This window comes from Trichosurus vulpecula, chromosome 5, assembly GCF_011100635.1.
Source record: "Trichosurus vulpecula isolate mTriVul1 chromosome 5, mTriVul1.pri, whole genome shotgun sequence".
Taxonomy (NCBI): Eukaryota; Metazoa; Chordata; class Mammalia; order Diprotodontia; family Phalangeridae; genus Trichosurus; species Trichosurus vulpecula.
This window is the reverse complement of record NC_050577.1, coordinates 5,467,372-5,487,279: the sequence shown is the minus strand read 5'-3', so window position 1 is coordinate 5,487,279 and position 19,908 is coordinate 5,467,372. Positions and strand designations below refer to the sequence as shown.

At 42.6% G+C, this 19,908-nt stretch overlaps 1 protein-coding gene across 1 annotated transcript in view; it reads left to right on the top strand.

Annotated features, from left to right (window-relative positions):
* THSD7A (thrombospondin type 1 domain containing 7A) overlaps positions 1-19,908 on the top strand; it is a 353,889-nt gene that overhangs the window by 195,294 nt on the left and 138,687 nt on the right. Inside the window, exon 5 of the mRNA XM_036760403.1 lies at positions 1,835-1,903. Within this exon, the coding sequence (XP_036616298.1) occupies positions 1,835-1,903 (69 nt within the window). The remainder of the gene's footprint in view (positions 1-1,834; positions 1,904-19,908) is intronic.

Genomic DNA, 19,908 nt, shown 5'->3' with positions numbered 1-19,908 from the left:
GTATTTATATTCTCTGCACTTCGTCCAGTGCCTAGCATGTAGTAAGTTCAAAATAAGTTATTGCTGACTGATTAACCAATCCCAATGGCAATTTTAAAGTGAGAGAATCCTGACATGGAGGGAAACAGTTACAGGAGGGCCCCAAAGAGAGCCTACCTTTCTTAATGGCCCTTTTAAGGAAGCTTGCTTTTTTAGTTATTACTTTTAAGGAATTAATGCTCCCTAAAGGGGAGCTGGGCAGCTGGGTGGTGCAGTTGATGGAGTGCCAGGTGTGGAGTCAGGAAGACTCAGCTTCTTGAGTTCAAATCTGGTTTCAAACACTTACTAGCTGTGTGACCCTGGGTAAGTCAGTTAACCCTGTTTGCTTCAGTTTCCTCACCTGTAAAATGAGCAGGAGAAAGAAATGGCAAACCCCTCCAGTGTCTTTGCCAAGAAAACCCCACCGGGGTCACAAAGAGTTGGACATGAATAAAATGACTCTACAACAACAAGAACAACAAAAAATGTTTACTACTGAGGAGTCAGACTACAGCAGGGATGCCGTCATGTCTGGCCTTTACCCATGACTCAGCAATTTCCAAAAATCAATCCCTTAGTTCACTGATTGCACATTCAAGCAAAGGCGCTCAGGCTGTCCTTACGGTCACAAGTGGGATCACTTTGACCATCTGTGCCATGGTGCAGCACACAGCCAAGCCCATTCCAGCCCAGATCACACCTGGGAAATGGAAATGGATGTCTTGTGCATACAGGGGGCTGCACTATGCGCCCCACCTCCGCAGACTTTCCCAGCACAGACATGGGCAACGCCCCTCCTGGTGCATGCCTAAAGCAGCCAGCTAGCCAGGGATACTGCGCTTTTGGCGCCCCAGCTGGGTCTGCAGGGGCACTGTCCCGGATGTTTGCTATTCTCCCTGAGTCACTAAGCCTCAGCAGAAGCGTACTGATGCGGCCGGATGCAGGCAGCAGCAGCAGTAGCAGCAGGAAGATGGCTCCCACTGCAGCTGGTGTCGCATCTCCTTCTCCTGCTGCCAGCTCCTTATAATGCTCCTGCCCTGTCAGCCTTTCCAGTCCAGCTTCAGGTGAGCAAATGGGAGACCTTTCTTCTATAGAGTTTAAGGCTGGCCTCTCGTCTCTGGAGAGGACTTTGTCAGAACCCTGGACAGCTCCCGGCTCTGCCTAATGCCTATCTGGGGCCCAGCAGGCAGTGTATGAGCCAGCCACCATGGTCCTGGGCTAGTGTGTAATTGGTGCTTAGCAGAATGTCTCAGAGAGAGGTGGCGCTCTGAGCAGGGTCCCCACAGCTGATGAAAATGTAACTTGGCTTGGTTTGCATGACTAGGCTCTTCTGAGAGCTCCGAATGAAGGAGAAAGCCTAGTTACTGCAGCTCCAGGGCAGATTTCCCTATGAGGCAGACAGGACAAGGCTCTGTGTGTATTTAAAGAATGCCCCAAAGGCAGAGGGTGAGCAGAAGAGCCCTGGTGCTTTTCTGCAGCATGAGGAAGAGGACTTCCAGAGGAGGCATTTCCCGAATCCCACTCACAACAAGGGTGTGGAGTCTAGGACAAGAGAAATGGAGGGTCTGTCTGTCTGTCTGTCTGCAGAGAGTAAGGGACTGCTGCTGCTGCTGCTGCTCTGCTGCTGCTTTCTCTGATGCTTAGAAAGGCAGAGGCAGGATGAGAACAAGGGCACCTCCATTAATGAAGGGCATCAGTTAGTTGGTCATTGTCCACACTGTCACCTTTTCTGTCTAGATGTCACTTGCTATGCCTTTTCCCCAAGCTGCTTTGCACACACATCATTGCTTATGCTACTATTTCCCTATTATTTCAGAAAGTCAGTCTCAGAGCCCGTCGAAGGCTAGTGCTGCTCCCCTCCTATCCATCACTTTTGAAATCACAGGTAGGTGGGGCTATTCTGCTTGACATTTCAATCCAAGGATGGGAGGGTGGGGCAGGGCAGGGAGAGACCTGCAGAGGCCCAGAGCTCATTCCCTTGCCTCAGGACTTAAACCATTCTAGAAAGACACTGATATGTGTCCCCTTTCTCCCTCTGGGAAGTCACTTCATCTATTCCATTAAATGGCACAAAGCCTTGGTAGTTTTATAGCTATTGACAATGGAGACCTTTATTCATAAAATGTAAACCATCAGAAGAAATAAGATATTTAAAGAGATATTAACATACTGACAAGTTAAAAACTTGTGAGCAAAACAGATACTATAAACAAGGTACCATGTATGTATAGTGCTGCTTTACTTGAGGAATTATAAATATCTCTATTCAACAAACATTTATTCAGTTTCTGCTCTTTGAAAGGCAGCCATGCTAGATATTATGCTGGGGATTCATAAATGAATAAAGCCTAGTGTTTGCCTTCAAGGTGCTTATAATCTAGCATGTGGGATGGGGAAAGTCGATGAGACCCATGCAAAAATAGCTATAATGCAAGTTAGAATATGAAAACTGAAGTGTTGTGAAATTCGAGAAGATGCCTTTAAGGAAGACTTCTTGGAAAATGTGGCATCAGATTTGGTTCTTGAAGGAAGGGCAGAATTTGGATACACAGAAGTTTGTGACTAGGGGATAAAAGGAGTAATTAGGTGGCATAAGCAAAGGGATGGAAGCAAGACAGAACATGGTGAGATGAAGGATCAGTAAGTAACCCAGTTTGGCTACAACGTAGGAAGCATGGAAGGAAGTCATGCAAAGTCAGGCTACTAAAGATGGTCCAGAGTCTTGTACAGTTGGCCAAGGTAGACTGTCCTAGGTACATATGTTGGTAGGGAGTGGCAAGATGGGAGTAGCAGGATGCAATCTAGGCATCTGATTTGCCCAGAACCCAAGCATCTAGCTGTGGCCTTAAAGCCATATAGGTGATCAAGAGCTAGAAAGAACCTTTTACAATTAGAAGGACCCTTTGAAGTAGGTTCTGTAGTTCATACGTGTACCTCATGCACAGGGGGTGCAGTGACCTGCCCAAGATGCTACAGGTAGTAAGATGAAAAGTTGGGATTTGAACCCAGCTCTTATGACTTCATTTCTAGTTTTCTTTCTCTATGCCACATTGCTGCCTAACAAATATGGAACAAATTAAGCCATTTCAGTCCCTGTATGGCAGAAACTTCCACTGGAATTCTAATGGCTCTGGGTTAGAACAAAGGATTAAGACCCAGAAATGGGAAAGTTCTACATAGCACCATCTGGGCTTAGGTTTTGTCTCTGATTTCCACAGAGAACTTCATAAAAAATATGGCAGTGACCTTCTAGGGAATCTCAAGTTTGTGATTAGAGAACCATAGATCCTGAAGGTCATTTGAATCCTAACATCTAGAGACAAAGTCAGGATATAGCAGCCTCTAGGACAGCATCTGTCCAAGTCTGTCCTGGACTATGAGTATGTGTAGTTGTCTTTGGGAATCCTGCTGGAAGGAAACTCCTGAGGAGGCTGAGGACTCACTAGCTATTGTCAGAGCAGAGCTAACCATGTATAATCAGTGAAAACAGCTCTGCAGATTGAGTTGGAACATGCACATTAAAGCAAATGAAGACCTGCAAATAGCCCCCAACCTGACGTCTTCCTAGATCAGGTGCTGCACAGATATTGGCTTTGCTCATTACCCTTAGGGCACAATGGAAAGTGACTTCCTGTATTGATCTTAAAAACGCCTCTTTTGTTCTTTGTAGTTTAACCCCTCACCTCATTTTGGGAACCTCGGTTTGGGTGAACAAATCCATGTTCACTCTCTCTGTGAAATAGCACAGGACAATGGGAAGAACACTGGGTTTTGGGGTCCACATTTAAGGACACAGATTCAAATCCTACCCCTCCCACTTACTAGCTATGTGACACTGGGCATGCCTTTTTACTCTTTCTACTACTCTGCCCTCAGTTTCTCTATCTATAAAATGATGGGGTTGGACTAGATGAAGTTCCCTTCACAAATAAGGCTAGAGGGTACAAGAACCTGCCCAGGGTCACACAGCTAGTCCTTTCTACCTGGAAAACTGAATATGTATAATCCCCAAACTTGAATATGAAGTGGTCAACGTGACTGGGAGATAACAATCAGGGATGTTTCCAGATTCCGGAAAGCCCCTGGTATTCTCTGGGCAGCCCTCCCTCTCTCTTCAGAAGGCAGGCATTTTCCTCGTGCAGAAACCCAGTACAATGATCACATGAGAGAATCTCCTTCCCCACAGTTGCAAGGCTCCATTTCTCTTCCTTTATCTTCCCCATATGATTTTTTACAAGTCAATTAAGCTCACTGTACCTCTGTGTCTTTATTTGTAACATGTCCCTTCTTGTCCCTGAGGCAGCCTTTGAGAAAAATGAACCGATCCATAAGCAAACATGTGAAACTCAAGGAGGCTGAGTTAAACTCCTCATGTTTGGGGTCACTTAGCTGAGACAGTCAGCCTATGATACTTATAAGAGGGAGGTGGCAAGTCCCTGCAGAGGTAAAAAAAAACCCTCTTTCATTATGAATCATAGGATACATCCCTAACCTGGCCAGCTACTTCTCAAATATGGGTTGTTTGTCTAAAGGAGAACCAGGCCATTTGGTAGGCCGTGGGGGGTCACACAACCTGACTCCTTGGCCAACATGTACACAAATCCTTTTTGTAACATCTTTGACATACACTCTCATAGGCCTTTATTTAAACACCACTGGTGACAGAGAACTCACTACCTCGTGATTCACATCCCGTTTTGGCAGTTCTGGTTTTTAGAAAGTGCTTTCTTCCTTATGTTGCACTGAAATCTACTTCTCTTTGCCTTTCACCTGACAAGGCCACATTCTGTAACCTGGAGCTGTACCTCATCCCCTGACAGGCTAGAATATATGAAAATGTGGCAGTCAAGTACCTTTGGACAACAGGGTTTCATGCTTAAATAGCCATTTCTTGGAGGGGATCCCAATATGACCTAGGTTTGAGTCCCTTGACTATCCTGGTCATTCTCCTCTGGCCACAAAGGCTCATCAAAGACTTTTATAAAAGATGTTGTCCAGAACTGAGCTCAGAACGCTGCTGGAGGCCTAAAGGAGGTAGTGGGCAGAGGGCAGCAGGAAGCTGGTCGTTTGGCTCCCTCTTTCTAGAACCTTCACACACTTCAGTACTTCAAAGAGTGGTGATTTACTCAGTAGCTGCACACATGCTCTGACACATATTGTTCCCCATTCCTGACAAAAAAACCCAAATTGACTCAGTCAAGATCATCATTTTCTATAAAATATGGCCAATAATTACCATTCATTTAAGAAAAGGGAGCCGAAAGATGGCAAAATGTTTCATTTAGAAAATGTCTGGAATCATTTCACCAGTGGATAGAGCTCTGTCAATAAAAGTGGGATCTGGTAGAAAAATATAACAGACCATTATCCATATCCTGAGTCTTTCCCATTTTTCTGGGGTCATTAATGCTAGCCACAGGCTTACAGCCCACAGAATGTCCCATGCCCAGACTGATCCTCTCCACAGAAACCTAAAATGGAGCCTAGCCTTGAAAGTGTTTGAGAACAATGAAAGCCACCTTTAAGAACTACAATCATCATCTCAGATCCGCCCTATCTTCTACCTTAATTTCTTTCTTATTCCCCCCCACCCCGCTTTGCATCTATTGAAATATCCACAGCTTACCTCAGGCAAATAAAAATGGGTGCAAGGATGTCAGAGTAGTATGAGGAACTCCCTGCTATGCTTGAAGACTAAAGGAAGAATAGCCTCCTAAATCCAATTCAGTTCAAGAAATATTGATGAGGTGCCTACTCCACGTAGAGACCTGTGTTTGCATGGGAGAAAGATGTGTAGTTCGGCTAAGCCATGATCCTGGCCTTCCCGGGGCTTCTAGGCTGTTCTGATAAGGCACCAAGGCTGAGAACTATAAAAGTAGAACCACATGAGGTTACGTGAAAAGACCAAACTAAGTGCTCTGGGAGACCTAAGAAGAAAGGGAAGATTAGACTCAACTTCATAGAGAAGGAGGCACATGAGTTAGTTTTTGAAGTATGGGAAGGAATTCAACAGGCAAAGAGGGAAAGGACATTTCATGTATGGAGAATGAAGTGAGTAAAGGCAGGAGGGGAAGAAAGAACTTGGCATATATAGGGGGAAGAGGACAAAGACGCATCTATTTGCCTGAAATGTAGCCGAATCCATTCAGTACTTGAGTCTGGGTCCCTAGGTTGTTATCATGATCATGACTAAAGAAAGAAACTTCCAATTAGCCTAAAGATTTGTAACTTTCAACCAAAATAATTTCATCAGTATGATGCCCTCCATCACTGACAGAAAGATGGGAAATAGAGTGGCATCTAAGTTACCACCACTCATAATACATTGGGGATAAAAAGAAAGCAAGATTAGCTTGTATCTGTGTGTAACATTAAGGATGGTGATAGAGCCCAGGGCCTCCCTGCTCTTGGTGAGCCAAGATCCTGAGTAACAGGGGAAATATGGGTTAGACTCATAGCCTGATGGAGGATATGGAAAAGCCTAAATTTATATGAATTCTGCCCTCAATCCTAGACTTTCAGTGACCCAATAGAACTACCCACTTTCTGTTCCTTCCCCACTCCCCACTGAATCCTCTGACCCAAAGCAGATTACTCCATTGCTTTCCATGTGTTTGTTAAAAAATATTCCCTCAGGATTGTGTTAAATAGTGAGCTGCCATGATTTGGTTTGCACAATTTTTGTTGCTTTTCATGTTTTTGTTGTTGTTCTTTTTCTTCAAAAATAAATCTGTTTTAGAAAGCAAGTTGTGTGGTGATGAACCAATTCTGAGTAGACTTGGATCCATAGGTTAATCATTTCCATGCCTACTCCCATTTTCCCTCTTTTCTTAATTAAAAACTTGGTTCTGGACCCTCCTTGAGGAATATCTTAGCCCCCTTCTCATCCCATACAGTCTAGTCCTTGACCATGTTTTCTTGTAAAGTCTCTTTTTTAAAAAGGCTCTCTCCAGGGCCTTGGAGGCCTTGCTCTTGCTTTTCTTTGGTTCCTAGTGCAGCTCTGGAACTGTTCATTTTTTATCCCTCAGACTCCTGAAGAACAAGCCCATCTTCTCTTCTGGTCATACAAGTCATTTATATCATCCCCTATTCCCGGGTAACATCCTACTGCCTTGAACTCACCTTGCATCTTTCCTTTGATTTCTGGATCACCTACAGTTGTATTCTTCAGAAAATCATCATAATGGTTCATTGTGCTAGGTCCTGTACATAGGCACTGGAGACATGAAGACAATTGACTGGACAAGATGGCTGCAGTGGGCCCCCTCCAGTTCTGAGGATCTAGGATTCTGATATCATTCAGACTTGTGGTTAGTAAGTTGCTACCAGAGGCACTTATGGCCTTCTGATTCCCAGTGGTCCTTACTAAGGAAAGGATATCTTACTTCATGCCTGTAACCTGAGAGAGGTAAAACCTCACTGCCACTCATTAGCACAATGACCTCCATTAAGAAAAGAAAGATGGTGGCAAAGATATTAGCTAATCTGGCCCCATCAGGAGATCACAGTCCTGGGGCTCTCTTTTACTCAAGTGCTGATTCTGTCAGTGCTGGGTCAATGACTGATGGCACCAGGAGGAGCCATGAAATGTGTACTCAGGCTGTGCTCTGCTGAGCAGCTTTGCAGAAGCCAGCTTGTCTCCAGTAAAAGATGGAACAGAAACAGCCCATGGCTGGCAGTTTCCTGCTTGCTGCTGATGGCCCAAAGGGGAGCAGGTCTTCTCTCCAGTGTTAACAGGGGAGCACCAGCTCTATTGTGAAGCTCATTAATATTGATTCCTGCTAAAAGCAAAGTGAAATAAAGAGTAAAGAACAGCAGGGTGAGAAGGACAGGATGATAGCAAATTCTTCTGGCCTGAGCTCCATCATCTGAGCCAAAAGAAGCCTGGGGTTCCAGGCCATTTAACAGCAACTGTGGAGATTGACAAATGCCATTTCATTTGGGTGTGGCTATTTGAAATCATAGTCTTCATGAAATGTCATTCAAGACATTAAAGTAGGCATATTGCTCTGCATTCAACATCAGGATTGCTTGTCTTGAAGTTTTGTGTTGCTTGAATTGGGCAAAGCTGGATTTCCTGAGTACTTAAGGAGAAACTGTTCTGATTCTGGAGGTTTAGATCTGTATGTATCCAGGATCTGAAGCTCTCTAGATCTGGAATTTTCTATCTGCAAAACAGGGCAAAGCAATATCAAATAGCATTTGCCCAAGAAGCCTGGGCATTCCTTCCCCACTTCTCTGACTCAACCATCAAACAAGTATTAAGCACTTACTATGCGCCAAATAGTGAGACAGGCAAACAGACTGATAAGATAGATAGATAGACAGACAAACAGATAGACAGATAGACAGATGGACAGATGGGTGGGCAAGCGGATGGATGGGCAAGTGGGTGGATGGCCGAACGGGCGGGTGGATGGACGGACGGGCGGATGGACGGACTGACAGATGGACAGACTGACGGACAGATGTATGGGTGGATGGATGGATGGATGGATAGGAATATGGCAGACTGAATGAGGAAGAATTATTTATTAAGCACTTACTATGTACCAGGCATTGTACTAAGTCCTAGTGATACAAATAAGAGCAAGATATTCCCTGACCTCAAGGAGTTTACCTCCTAATGGGGGTAGACAACACACAAAAGCAAGCAGGAAGAAGTCAAGGGAGTGAGAGGGTTACAGGGGTGATTTCAAAGGTTCTAGTGGGGTAAAAGTAGAGATTATGGCCTGAGTGGAAAGGCATGGATGGAATGGAGATGGCCACAAAGTGAGGTGGAGCATATACAATTATACACAGAACATATACATGTTAATCATTCAGGGGTGAGGAGGCACTAGCAACTGGAAGGTCAAGACAAGCCATTCATAGTCTCATGATTGAGCTGAATTTCAAAGGAAAGTCAGTATTCTAGGATGTGGAGGTGAGGAGGGGGTAGTTTTCAGGTAGGAGAGATTGCCTCTGCACAGTGGGAGATGGATGGTTGTGTATGAGAGGCAGCAAAAAGGCCTCTGGACAAAAGTGAATAAAAGGAATGTTAAATCAGACTTGGAAGGGTAAGTTGCAACCAAGTTGTGAGAGGCATTAAATGGAAAATATGGGTGAGGGGTTGTATTTGGTCTTGAAGTTCATTGAGAGCCACTAGAGTTTACTGTAGTAAGCAAGGGAGTGGCCTGGTCAGGTTCATGTTTGTCACCTATATGAAGAATGGATTCAAGATGGAAGCTATTGGAGACAGGGAGGTAGAGGATCCTGAAGTAGCGCATGTGAGCAGGGATAAGGGCTAGACTAGGGGAAAGACTGATTGTATGGAACTAGTGTGGATATTGACGAAACCTGCCATGGCAGCTGATTAGAAAGTGGAGGCAAGGGAGGGGCTCACTACAAGTCCTTAGAGTGCTTCCTCCTGCTCCACGAAGCCTGACCTAACTGCTCAGCCTCCTTGGAATGCTCTCTCCAGCCTTGACGTCCCACTGCCCATTGAACCTGGATCGTTCCATTGAATGGTGGATTATACATAATCCCCTCTGCATGTTCAGCAGCCAAATTATGCACATTAATATTGCTTCCCAAAATTAATAATTAATATGTCTAGAGCACATTAAAGTTTTCAAAGAATTTTTAGTCTATTACGGTATTTGGGCCTCTAAAGAAGTCATCTAGACAGGTTCCATGGATACTCTTATGCCCGTTTTAGAGATGATGAAACTGTTTAGGAGCATTTTGAGGGTAAGAACAATAATCTTGATACAAAACCTACTCTATACTAGCCTCCACTAGCATCTTCTTCAAGGTCTCATCATGATTTGGAGGTAACCCTAGTTCTTGAATCCCAAGGTACTCTTTAGAGCCCAAGCTCCAGCTGGTCCTATAGTCCTGGGAATACTACATTGATGAGTCCAATGATATCTAATGTGACTTGTCCAAGGAGTGGCCTGCTTAAGTCAAAGAGGCTGCTTCCCAGCTTTAGTGGAGGGTGATTGCTTGGCCATAGCACCTCAGAAAGATCATGTACTTATTCATGTGGAAAAGAGGGGGGATGACCTTCTTTGGGGACAGACACAATTACAGACCCTTGGATACTGAAGGACTGGGTTCGAGGCCCTATGCTTAGTGTGGTGTGGAGGACATGACGGTAAAAAATAACACGGTCTCTCAAGGAGCATCTATTATATTGGGATGAAATAACATGTTCATGGAGAATTCTGACACAAGATATGGAGTGGTGGGAGCAGAAGAGAAAAGCAAATAATAGCTCCTGGAGGAAATGAGGAGGGGGGGAGGAGGAAGAATCCAGAAAGGCTTCAGGTAGGAGGCAGAATTAAACTCTAACCACTGAAGGAAGGAAAGGATTTTAATAAGCAGAGATAAGGAAGGACTGGATGGCAGGTTTGGGGGATAAGCTGCATGGAGGCAGGGGACAGTAGCTTGGAGAAGCATAGGAATAGAAGTAGGGGGTCATCTAGATCCCCTCTTTTTACACCAGAGGAAATTACAGCACAGGAAATACAAAGGCAGAAAATATCAAGGCTGGGGTTTGAACTTAGGTCCATCCATTCCAGATCCAGTCCTCTGTCCAATATGGGCTAGAAGCAGAGTGGGTGCAGGGATGAGCTTCCATTAAAACCAGGCCATGGTGGGGTGGGGGGAGGGTGCGTAAATTTTTGGCCAGGAAGTTTGTATTTTATCTTGGAGGCAAATGGGTGCCTCTAAATGTTTTAAGTAGAGGATGAGATCTATGCCTTGGAAAGATGAATTGGGCAGCTGTACAAAGGAACAGTGGACTTTCAAAGGGATTGCCCAGAGGCAGAGGAAGCTCTTGCCACAGTCCAGGTGGAAGGTGTTGAAACCTTTCATGAGGGTGGCAGCTTTGTGGGTGGAGAGACCAAGGTGAATAGGAGAGGAGCTGTGAAGACACCATCAGCAGAAGCATGCCTTCACTCATTCCATATCCCCATGGCCCAAGGTGGGGCAGAGAGTTTGCAGATATAGTGTTTGGACTCATGGCAAGCATCCAATTTATACTTGTTTGTTGACACCAATTTAATTAACTAATGTTCTACCAATTGCTTCCTTTGGAAAGAACATTTCTCCTGCTAACTGTATGGTTTTGTAAGTTCTGCACTTGAGGATTTTGAGGCTAATGTGGATATGAGTTCTGGCTCCCCCGTGACTTATCAGCACTGGCCCTTCTGTGTTTGACCCTTCCCAGGCAGAAAAAATTCTCACTTCCCAGTTTCCCTTTCCAGCCTCAGTGTCCAATAATAGTGTGCCAAACTCACTCCTTCCTAGGCAGAAGTAACTAAAAAACATCCAGCACATTGGAGCTAGTGCCCCAGACAGGGTGTTCTGGGCACAACACTAAAGCACCATGTTAGAGGAAGCTGTTTGGGCAATGTTGAAGAGTAGATGTTCTTGGGTGAGCTTCAGGACCAACAAGCTTTGTCTCAAATTGCCCTGGTGAGTCATGCTTGGCTAGGGAGCCAGTGCACCTGCTGGAGACCAATCACCAGCTCACAGGTGCATCCAGGAAAGTCAATTAAATTAGTAACATCAAGGAAGTTCCTATTTGCTCATTTACCAGGAGTATGTAGTTTTCTCTCTTTGTCATAAGCCAAAATGATTAGTCCAATGCAAGATCGACAGAATATGGGGCTTCAAGTGAACCTCTGTGGCAATTTGATCCATTTATACCTACAATTCCAAGATTATTAAGAAGAATTACTATTTTAAAAAGCAAGATTTTAAGGGTTGATTCTAAAAGACAAAGAGCAAATCAGGAGTATAGTGAGCATTTATTAAGTACCTACTATGTGCCAGGGACTAAGCATTGGAAATGCAAAGAAAGTCCCTATTCTCAAGGAGCTCAGTTTGACCGGGTGGGGAACAACATGCCAACAACTCTATACAAACAAGATATGGAAAGGATATAATCACTGAAGGAAGGCACTAGCATCAGTGAGGATTTGAAAGTCTCCTTGTACAAAGCAGGGTTTTTACTGAGACTTGGATGAAGCCCCTAGGCTGCAGAGAGCAGGAGGAGCACTCCAGGTGTGGAGGACAGCAAAGTCTCTTTTTTCTTTTAGATTTTTTATTTTTAGTTACAACACTCAGTTCCACAAGTTCTTGAGTTCCAAATTTTCTTCCCCTCCCTCTTCTCTCCCTCCCTCCCAAGACGGCATGGAATCCAATATATCTTCTACATATACCTTCACATTAAATTTATTTACACAATAGTCAAGTTGTAAAGAAGAATTATGACCAGTGGTATGAATCATGTGAAAGAAGAAACAAAACCAAAAAAAGAGAGAAAAGAGAGCAAACAGTTTGCCTCAATCTGCATTCAGACTCCATAGTTCTCTCTCTGGATGTAGATGGCTCTTTCCATCATGAGTCCTTTGGAGCTGTCTTTGAACCTTGAATTGCTGAAAAGAGCCAAGTCTATCAAAGCTAGTCATCACATCTGTGGTTGTGTACAGTGTTCTCCTGGTTCTTTTCTCCTTACTGCACATCACATCATGTAGCTCTTTCCAGGTTATTATGAAGTCTGTATCTTCCCCACTTCTTGTATCACAATAGTATTCCATTACATTCATATACCACAAATTGTTTAGCCATTCCTCAATTGATGGGCATCCCCTTGATTTCCAATTCTTTGCTACCAAACAAAGAGCTGCTATAAGCATACGGGTCCCTTTCCCACTTGTGTGATCTCTTTGGATTACAACCCTAGAAGTGGTATTGCTGGGCCAAAGGGTATGCATATTTTTATAGCCCTTTGGGCATAGTTCCAAATTGCTCTCCAAAATGGCTGGATCTATTCACACCTCCACCAACAATTTAACAGTGTTCCAATTTTCTGCATTTATCATTTCCTTGTTTTGCATGTTAGGCAATCTGACAGGAGAGATGTGGTACCTAAGAGTTGTTTTGATTTGCATTTCTCTAATCGGTAGTGATTTAGAGCATTTTTTTTCATATGCCTATTGATATCTTTAATTTCTTCCTCTGAAAACTGCCTGTTCATATCCTTTTACCATTTCTCAATTGGGGATTGACTTGTGTTCCTATAAGAGGCATTTGGTTCTTAAAACTCTCCCTTATTTTTTAACAGGATGACAGCATAATTCAAGTTACAAAATTGTAATTAATCTTTGTCACTTGATAGTTGCCTAGTTGGACTAGTTGCCTAGTCCCTTTATACAAACAGTTCTGAATCAAATCATGATCAAATCTCACAGGTGGAGGAGACTTTCAGAGTCATCAAATCCAAACTGCACCAAAATGAGAAACCTTTCTACAGCCTGTTCAACAGAGCCATAATGCCTCCTTTGCAGACCTTCAGTGCCAGGGAGCTTACAACCTATTGAGGAAGCCTGGTTTCTTTTGGATAATTCCAATTGTAAGGAAATTGTTTTTCCTTATGCTAAGCTGAACTCTGCTTCCTCCAGTTGCTCTCAATTCTGCCAAGCAAATTAATCCTTCCACTTGACAGCCCTTCAGTTACCTGAAGACAGCTAGCATAGTCTCCCTAACATTATCTCTTTTTCCACCTAAGCCTCATTTGTTCCTTCAACTTAGCCTCATCTGGTACAGCCTCCAGTTTCTTCAAAGTCATGGTCACCATGTTCAAGCCATCCTCTCACTTATCAACTTCTTTTCTCCTATGTAGTTCCCAGAACTGAGCTTGATCTTCTGGCTTCCCATAATCTGACTAGAAATGGGTACAATAGGACAGTGTCCTCCCTTTCTCTGGTGCACCACTGTTGCCAATGTAGCTTCTGTGATCACAATCACTTCAGTAGCTGGCCTGTCACACATAGTGAGCTTAATAGTTGTCAAGAGCATCATTAGGTTCCGACATCTTTCAGGCAAACTACTGTTTTACAAGGTCTCCACATATAATGTACTTATGCAGTTTAGCCAAGATTATCCTTATGAAATTTCATCTTAGTCAGTTTGACCTACTATTCTTCCTTGTGCTGTTCTGTTTCTCAATTTTGCTATCCTCAGATAGCCAACTGTCTCAGCTTTATAGGGGCAACTAGCTGATGCAGTGGATGGAGTGCCAGGCCAGGAATTGGGAAGCCTCATCTTCCCAAGTTCAAATCTGGTCTCAGACAATTACTAGCTGTGTGACCCTGGGCACGTCACTGTTTTTTTTCAGTTTCCTCATCTGTAACATGAGCCAGAGAAGAAAATGGCAAACCACTGCAGTATCTTTGCAAACAAAATTCCAAATGGGGTTATGAAGTGTCAGACACAACTGCAAAATGAATGAACAATGCAGCTTTGTGCAATCTAAAAACCCGGTCTGGTATAAGAAGCTACTTCTGCTTTCTACCAGGTTGTTGGTAAAAAACAAGCTCTGATCCTGCTTGGTGGCACTTCACTTGTGACTTCCTCTAGGTTGACATCAATCCATTAATCAGTTGATTAAAGGAACTGATCATTCAGCTATTTCTGAACCTGACCAGTTGTACAATAACCTAGGCCACATCTCTCCATCTCAGCCACAAGGCTTTTGTGAGAGACTGTCACGGCCAGGTATGTTACCTCCACCACATTCCCTTGATCTACCTGTCCAGGAACCCTGTCAAACACAGAAAGAGTCTGACATAATCTGTTTGTGATGAGCCCATGGTGGTTCAGTGACCACTGCTTCTCTTTCTGAGGGCTCACAGCATCCTTTTAATAATGCATTCCACTGCAGGAAAAGTGAGTTTTACTTCTTTCAAGAATAAACTATGAGAGGAGGCTGTCCTGTTTGTTACATTCTTGATGCTAGAATTGAATCCCCAGCTTCTGACAAGAAAGTTTCATTTCTACCCCATTTGAAAATTGCAATTTTCAAAAATATTACAATCCCTGAAATGGGCTATTTCAGATTGTCCCCCAATCTGGTGACACCCTCCATTAAGAACCAGAGATGTTTTTTTATTATTATTTTAAATATGGGTAAGGAATCTTAAGCCAATTCCTACTCAATTTCCTATTTAATTTGACTTTTTCTAGTCAAAGGAAATTTTTTGAAAAGTCACTGTCCTGAACCCATGACCTCTGAATAGATTCTGTCCCTGTAGGGACCTCAGAAGTTTTAGCCCAAGGAGCCTACCTTGTTAGTGGTAGTGGTTCTTTAGAGAGCCCAAGCCAATGAATTTTACTCCATATATCACAAAACAATAGAATTAGAAGGCCACTGCATCCCTGGCCAAGTTTAAAAAATCCAGTTTCATAGAGGTAGCGCTCAAAGCACTATTATGAAGACACAAGCCTGTGATTCTCTTCTGTAAGGTGGAGAGTGTCTCTTATGTGTCTGGAAATTGCTCAAATCAATATGTGTCCTGTTTAGAACAAAACCCATAAAACAAACCCTGAAAGGGGAATAATCAGACAGAAATAAATACCCCAGCTGTCTGCCTTGGTTTGCTTGATTCATGAGAAAGATTTAGGTGCTTTCAAAGGAAAAATATGAAAAAGAGTTCATTTTTCTAGAGTTTACCTGGAAGAACAGTGATACAGTTTTCAAGAATATTTGGCTTTAACTCTCAATTCTTGTGTTTTAATTTGCTCAGCGTCTTTTTTGATTTGGTTGGATGTTTTTTTCAATCATTGGAGTTGTTTTCAATCATGTCCAACTCTTCATGACCCCATTAGGGGTTTTCTTGGCAGAGTGGTTTGTCATTTCCTTCTTCAGTTCATTTTACAGATGAGGAAACTGAGGCAAACAGGGTGAAGTGACTTGCCCAAAATCATACAAAGTCACACAGCTAGTAAGTGTCTGAGGCCAGATTTGAACTCAGGAAGATGAGTCTTCCTGACTTCAGGCCCAGCACTCTACGCACTGTGCCACCTAGCTGCTTGGTTTGGATGGAGGATTGTGTCATTCAAACTCCAAGTGGTCCATTTAAAATATTCCAGTGGCCAAATTTGGCCTGATCAAGAACAAGACCAGACTATGGAAATTAAATAACATGCTTTGGTCAATCATACCCACATTTAAAAAGCCAAAGTCTTTGAATCCAAGGCACATTTGATCTTACCAGGCTCAGTTCACATTGTTCATACTTTCTAGAATAACGTCAAGAGACTAGCAATTTCTGTTTTTAAATTTGAACTATATGAAAGAAAATGAATGTTCTTGAGGATGGTATAAAAGCCCCTGTTTATTAGAACAGCATATCATTCCAGGCTTCATGAAGAATTACCTAAAGAGAAGATAATTTTCCACAGTTCTTCTCTTTCAGAGATTGTCCTCCAGCCAGTCTGATGACGACCTTCATTAAGAACTGCTCAAAGAATTTTTTCCATTTTCAGTGCATGTTGGGAATTTTAAGCCATTCCATATTCAATTTCCTGTTCAATTTGGCTATTTTTATTCATTGAACATTTTTGAAAAGTCACTGTCAGGGACCCATGATCTCTGAACTACAGGATCCCAGCCCTTGATTTGGGTACACTGTGTTGAAGAGGGAAGATTCAAAAGGTGATGCCAAGAAGAGAATTGTTACAGACCTTGGGACGTAGAGTCTCCATTCAGTAGATTCAGTTTAATTAAGCCCTGACTGATTACCTCCTGCATGAAAAAAAATCCAATGCTAGACTCTGGCATAAATTGATAAAGGCCACAATTCTGCCACCAAGGAACATCCATTGTCCTGGAGGATGTGGTGTCTGCATAAAAGGCATATTTATCCAGAGGAAAAAGACACTAATGCAGAGGGTCTAGACAGACTTCCTTTTTGGAAGTAGCATCAGAGCTGATCTCTGAAGGGGAAGGAATCCAGGGATTGGGGGAAAAGAAAGAAAGAGGAGGAGAAAGAGAGGGTATCCCCAGCTTTTAGATTAGCCTATGAAATGTTAAGGTTGAGGAACAATTGGTTAGTCTGTGGCTGGAACATAGAGTACACAAAGGGGAATCTATACATTGTAAAATGTCCAGAAAGTTAGGGTGGAGCCAGACTGGGAGAAGCTCTTAATGCTCTGCTGAGGAATTAGTGTTTTCCTAAATACAAGATGATCCATTAAACATTTTTGAGCAGGGAAGTGAAGTCAGATCTGTGTTTTGAGAATATCAACTTGACATCTGTGTAAAGAATATATTGCATAGGGGAGACTTTCAAACAATTGGGAGCCCATTGCAATAGCCCAAGCAAGAGGAGATAGGAGCCTCAACTAGAGTACTGGCTGTGACTGGAGGGGAGGGCATTGGTGCAGTAGATGTTGAAGAGGTAGAATCAAGAAGATTTGACAACTGATTGACTATGGTAATGGTGGTGGTCAATGACCTCTGAATAGAGCAGTTTGGATCAGCTGATGGGATTATGAGCCCTATTTAAAATGTTGTGCAAAGAATCAAAGTGAGGAAGCAGTGCTAACAAGTGTGAACTAATTTGTCTAGGAGCTTGGCTGTGTAAGGGAAAGTTATAGAGTAGCATCTGGATGAAATTGTCTCCAAAAAGTATTTTATTAAGCATAGTGAAGGAAAACCACTGATAGTAGGATAAAGGAAAAATCACAACAACCCTGAGGTTTCCCCTCACACCCAGGAAATTTTCATGGATTACAAAAGATAGACAGTGTTGGAGGGGCTGTAGAGAGACAGACATGCTGATGCACTGTTGGTGGATCTGTGAAGAAGTTACACTGTTGTGGGAACCAATTTGAAATTATGCAAAGAAAGTGACCAGATTGCCCAGGCCCCTTGGCTCAGAGATCCCAGTATTAAGCACATATTCCATTGAGGTCCAAGATGGAATAAACATACAATACAAATAAAAATATTCACAACAACACTTTTGTGTTAACAAAAACTCTAAGTAAAGTAGAGGTCCATCATTTGGAGAATGACCAAATAAACTGTGGTACATGAATGTAATGTAAGATTTTAGACTTCTAAGAAACAATGAATGTGAGGAAATCAGAGAAGCATAAGAAAAGTTAAAGGAACTGATGCAAATTGTAGTAAACAGAAGCTGTAAAACAAAATCTACAACTATAACATAGTAAATTGAAATAATAGAATAAGCAATAAAATCCCATAATATTGTGTAATTATAATGATCACTCTTGGTCTCAGAAACTTCTGGCTTCCTTGAGTTGTAAATATGTACTGCCATAAAAAAACTGCTTGGTGTGGTAAAGATTCTAAGTCTGCAAAAAAAAGTTAAATTTCTCTTTCCTTGTTTTGTTCCACAATACATCACAATCTCAATGTTGGAAAAGTAATCAAATGAATCATTCTTGGCTTTGACTGATGTGAAAATATACATTAGAAAACAATCCAGGAAAGTTCTCTGTGATTCATACAATACAGGTAATAGAAGTACCGTTATGTTTATTTTCACTGCGGTAGAGAGAGATAATTAAAATATTCCTGGGAGGAAAAAAGGAGAACAAATGTGGAAAGCCTCCAAAATAACTAATTTGAACATTTATGATGTCAGTGAATAAGGATTCAGCACCTCACACAGATGTGTGTCTAGTCATGAGATGAAGAAGTGTCATTAATAAAAATAGATGTGGTCTGGATGCAGGGTGGGGCAGTGACGAGGAGGGCAGTGTTGGATTGGTCACTCCAGGGTGACTCAGGAAAATGGTGCCTGCATGGATTATATACATATGCTTTTCCATACTTGCAATCATTACTAGAGTGAAATCTGTATGAACAAAAACAAATCCCATAATAATAATCAAACCATTCCAATGACAAGCACCGAACACCCTCTGATTCCATCCCAGGAAAACTTTATGAGGTGCCTGTTGCATGTAATTTTGTGTTCTCTGCCTTTCTAATGTATGGAAAAGCTTCTCACTACCATCAATGAGAATGAATGGTTTGGGACTCTGGTGGTTTCTAATTGCCAGATGCCTTCAACCTTCTAGGAATAAGATACTCAGCTAGGACTCTCACAAAGTCCCTCCTCACCTGTATCCTACATTATTATAGTAAATGGCTTCCTTAGTTACACACACACAAACACACACACATCCCATTGTAAATATGTGTATATATAATATGTATTATAAATTATACACATCTGTTTATACACATCCACCCACATATGTATGTATATGATAGACATATATAGTATTTATACCACAGGTACTTGTGTGTATAGGAAACAGATAAATCATATATATTCGTATAAATCATAGATTGTATACTGCTTATAGGTACCTAGTTATTTGCACATTCTCTTCCCCCATTCTACCGTGACCCCGTTGAGGACAGAGACTGTCTTTTACATTTCATCAGTCCTTAACTCATTTTTTGGTGCATGGTCAGTGCTTCATATGTTGATTACCTATTATTGACTCTAATTTTATTCCAGTCGACTTCTCTTCACATTTCCTATCATTCCCCTGACACATCACCAAACTAAATGTCCCCCACACCTGCAGAGACATACAGATATGCAGATACACATATACTGCCTGCTCCCTACCTGCAGAGCCAGCAAGGAGAAAGGCTGCTCTGGAGTTCTTTCAAGGTGGAGGGGAAGGGGCAATCGTCCATGCTGTCCTAAGAGGCATTTCATGTTCTTCATCTTCCTAAAGCTCCCTCCCTGAGGATAAGCCAAGGCATCCTGCTAGGGACTGGAAAGGAAATCTTGTCCACAATGGTTCTGTGATCTGGACAGGAGGGTTGCACTTAAAGAGGAAGAAATGGTAGAAAAAGAAGGAGAAAATGGAGACATGAGGTGGAAATCAGAGCCAGGGAAGCTGTAGGCAATGAAGCATTCACCCATCTCTGTTGGTTTCCTTATTTGCACCATCCTTCCCTCCAGTGCTCTCAGGCCAAGCTACATATGCTTCAACTTTAACAAAGTTCTTGTGGTCACAGAAATTGAGTTTGCTGTCCTCTGGGAAGCAAAGACTTCAGTT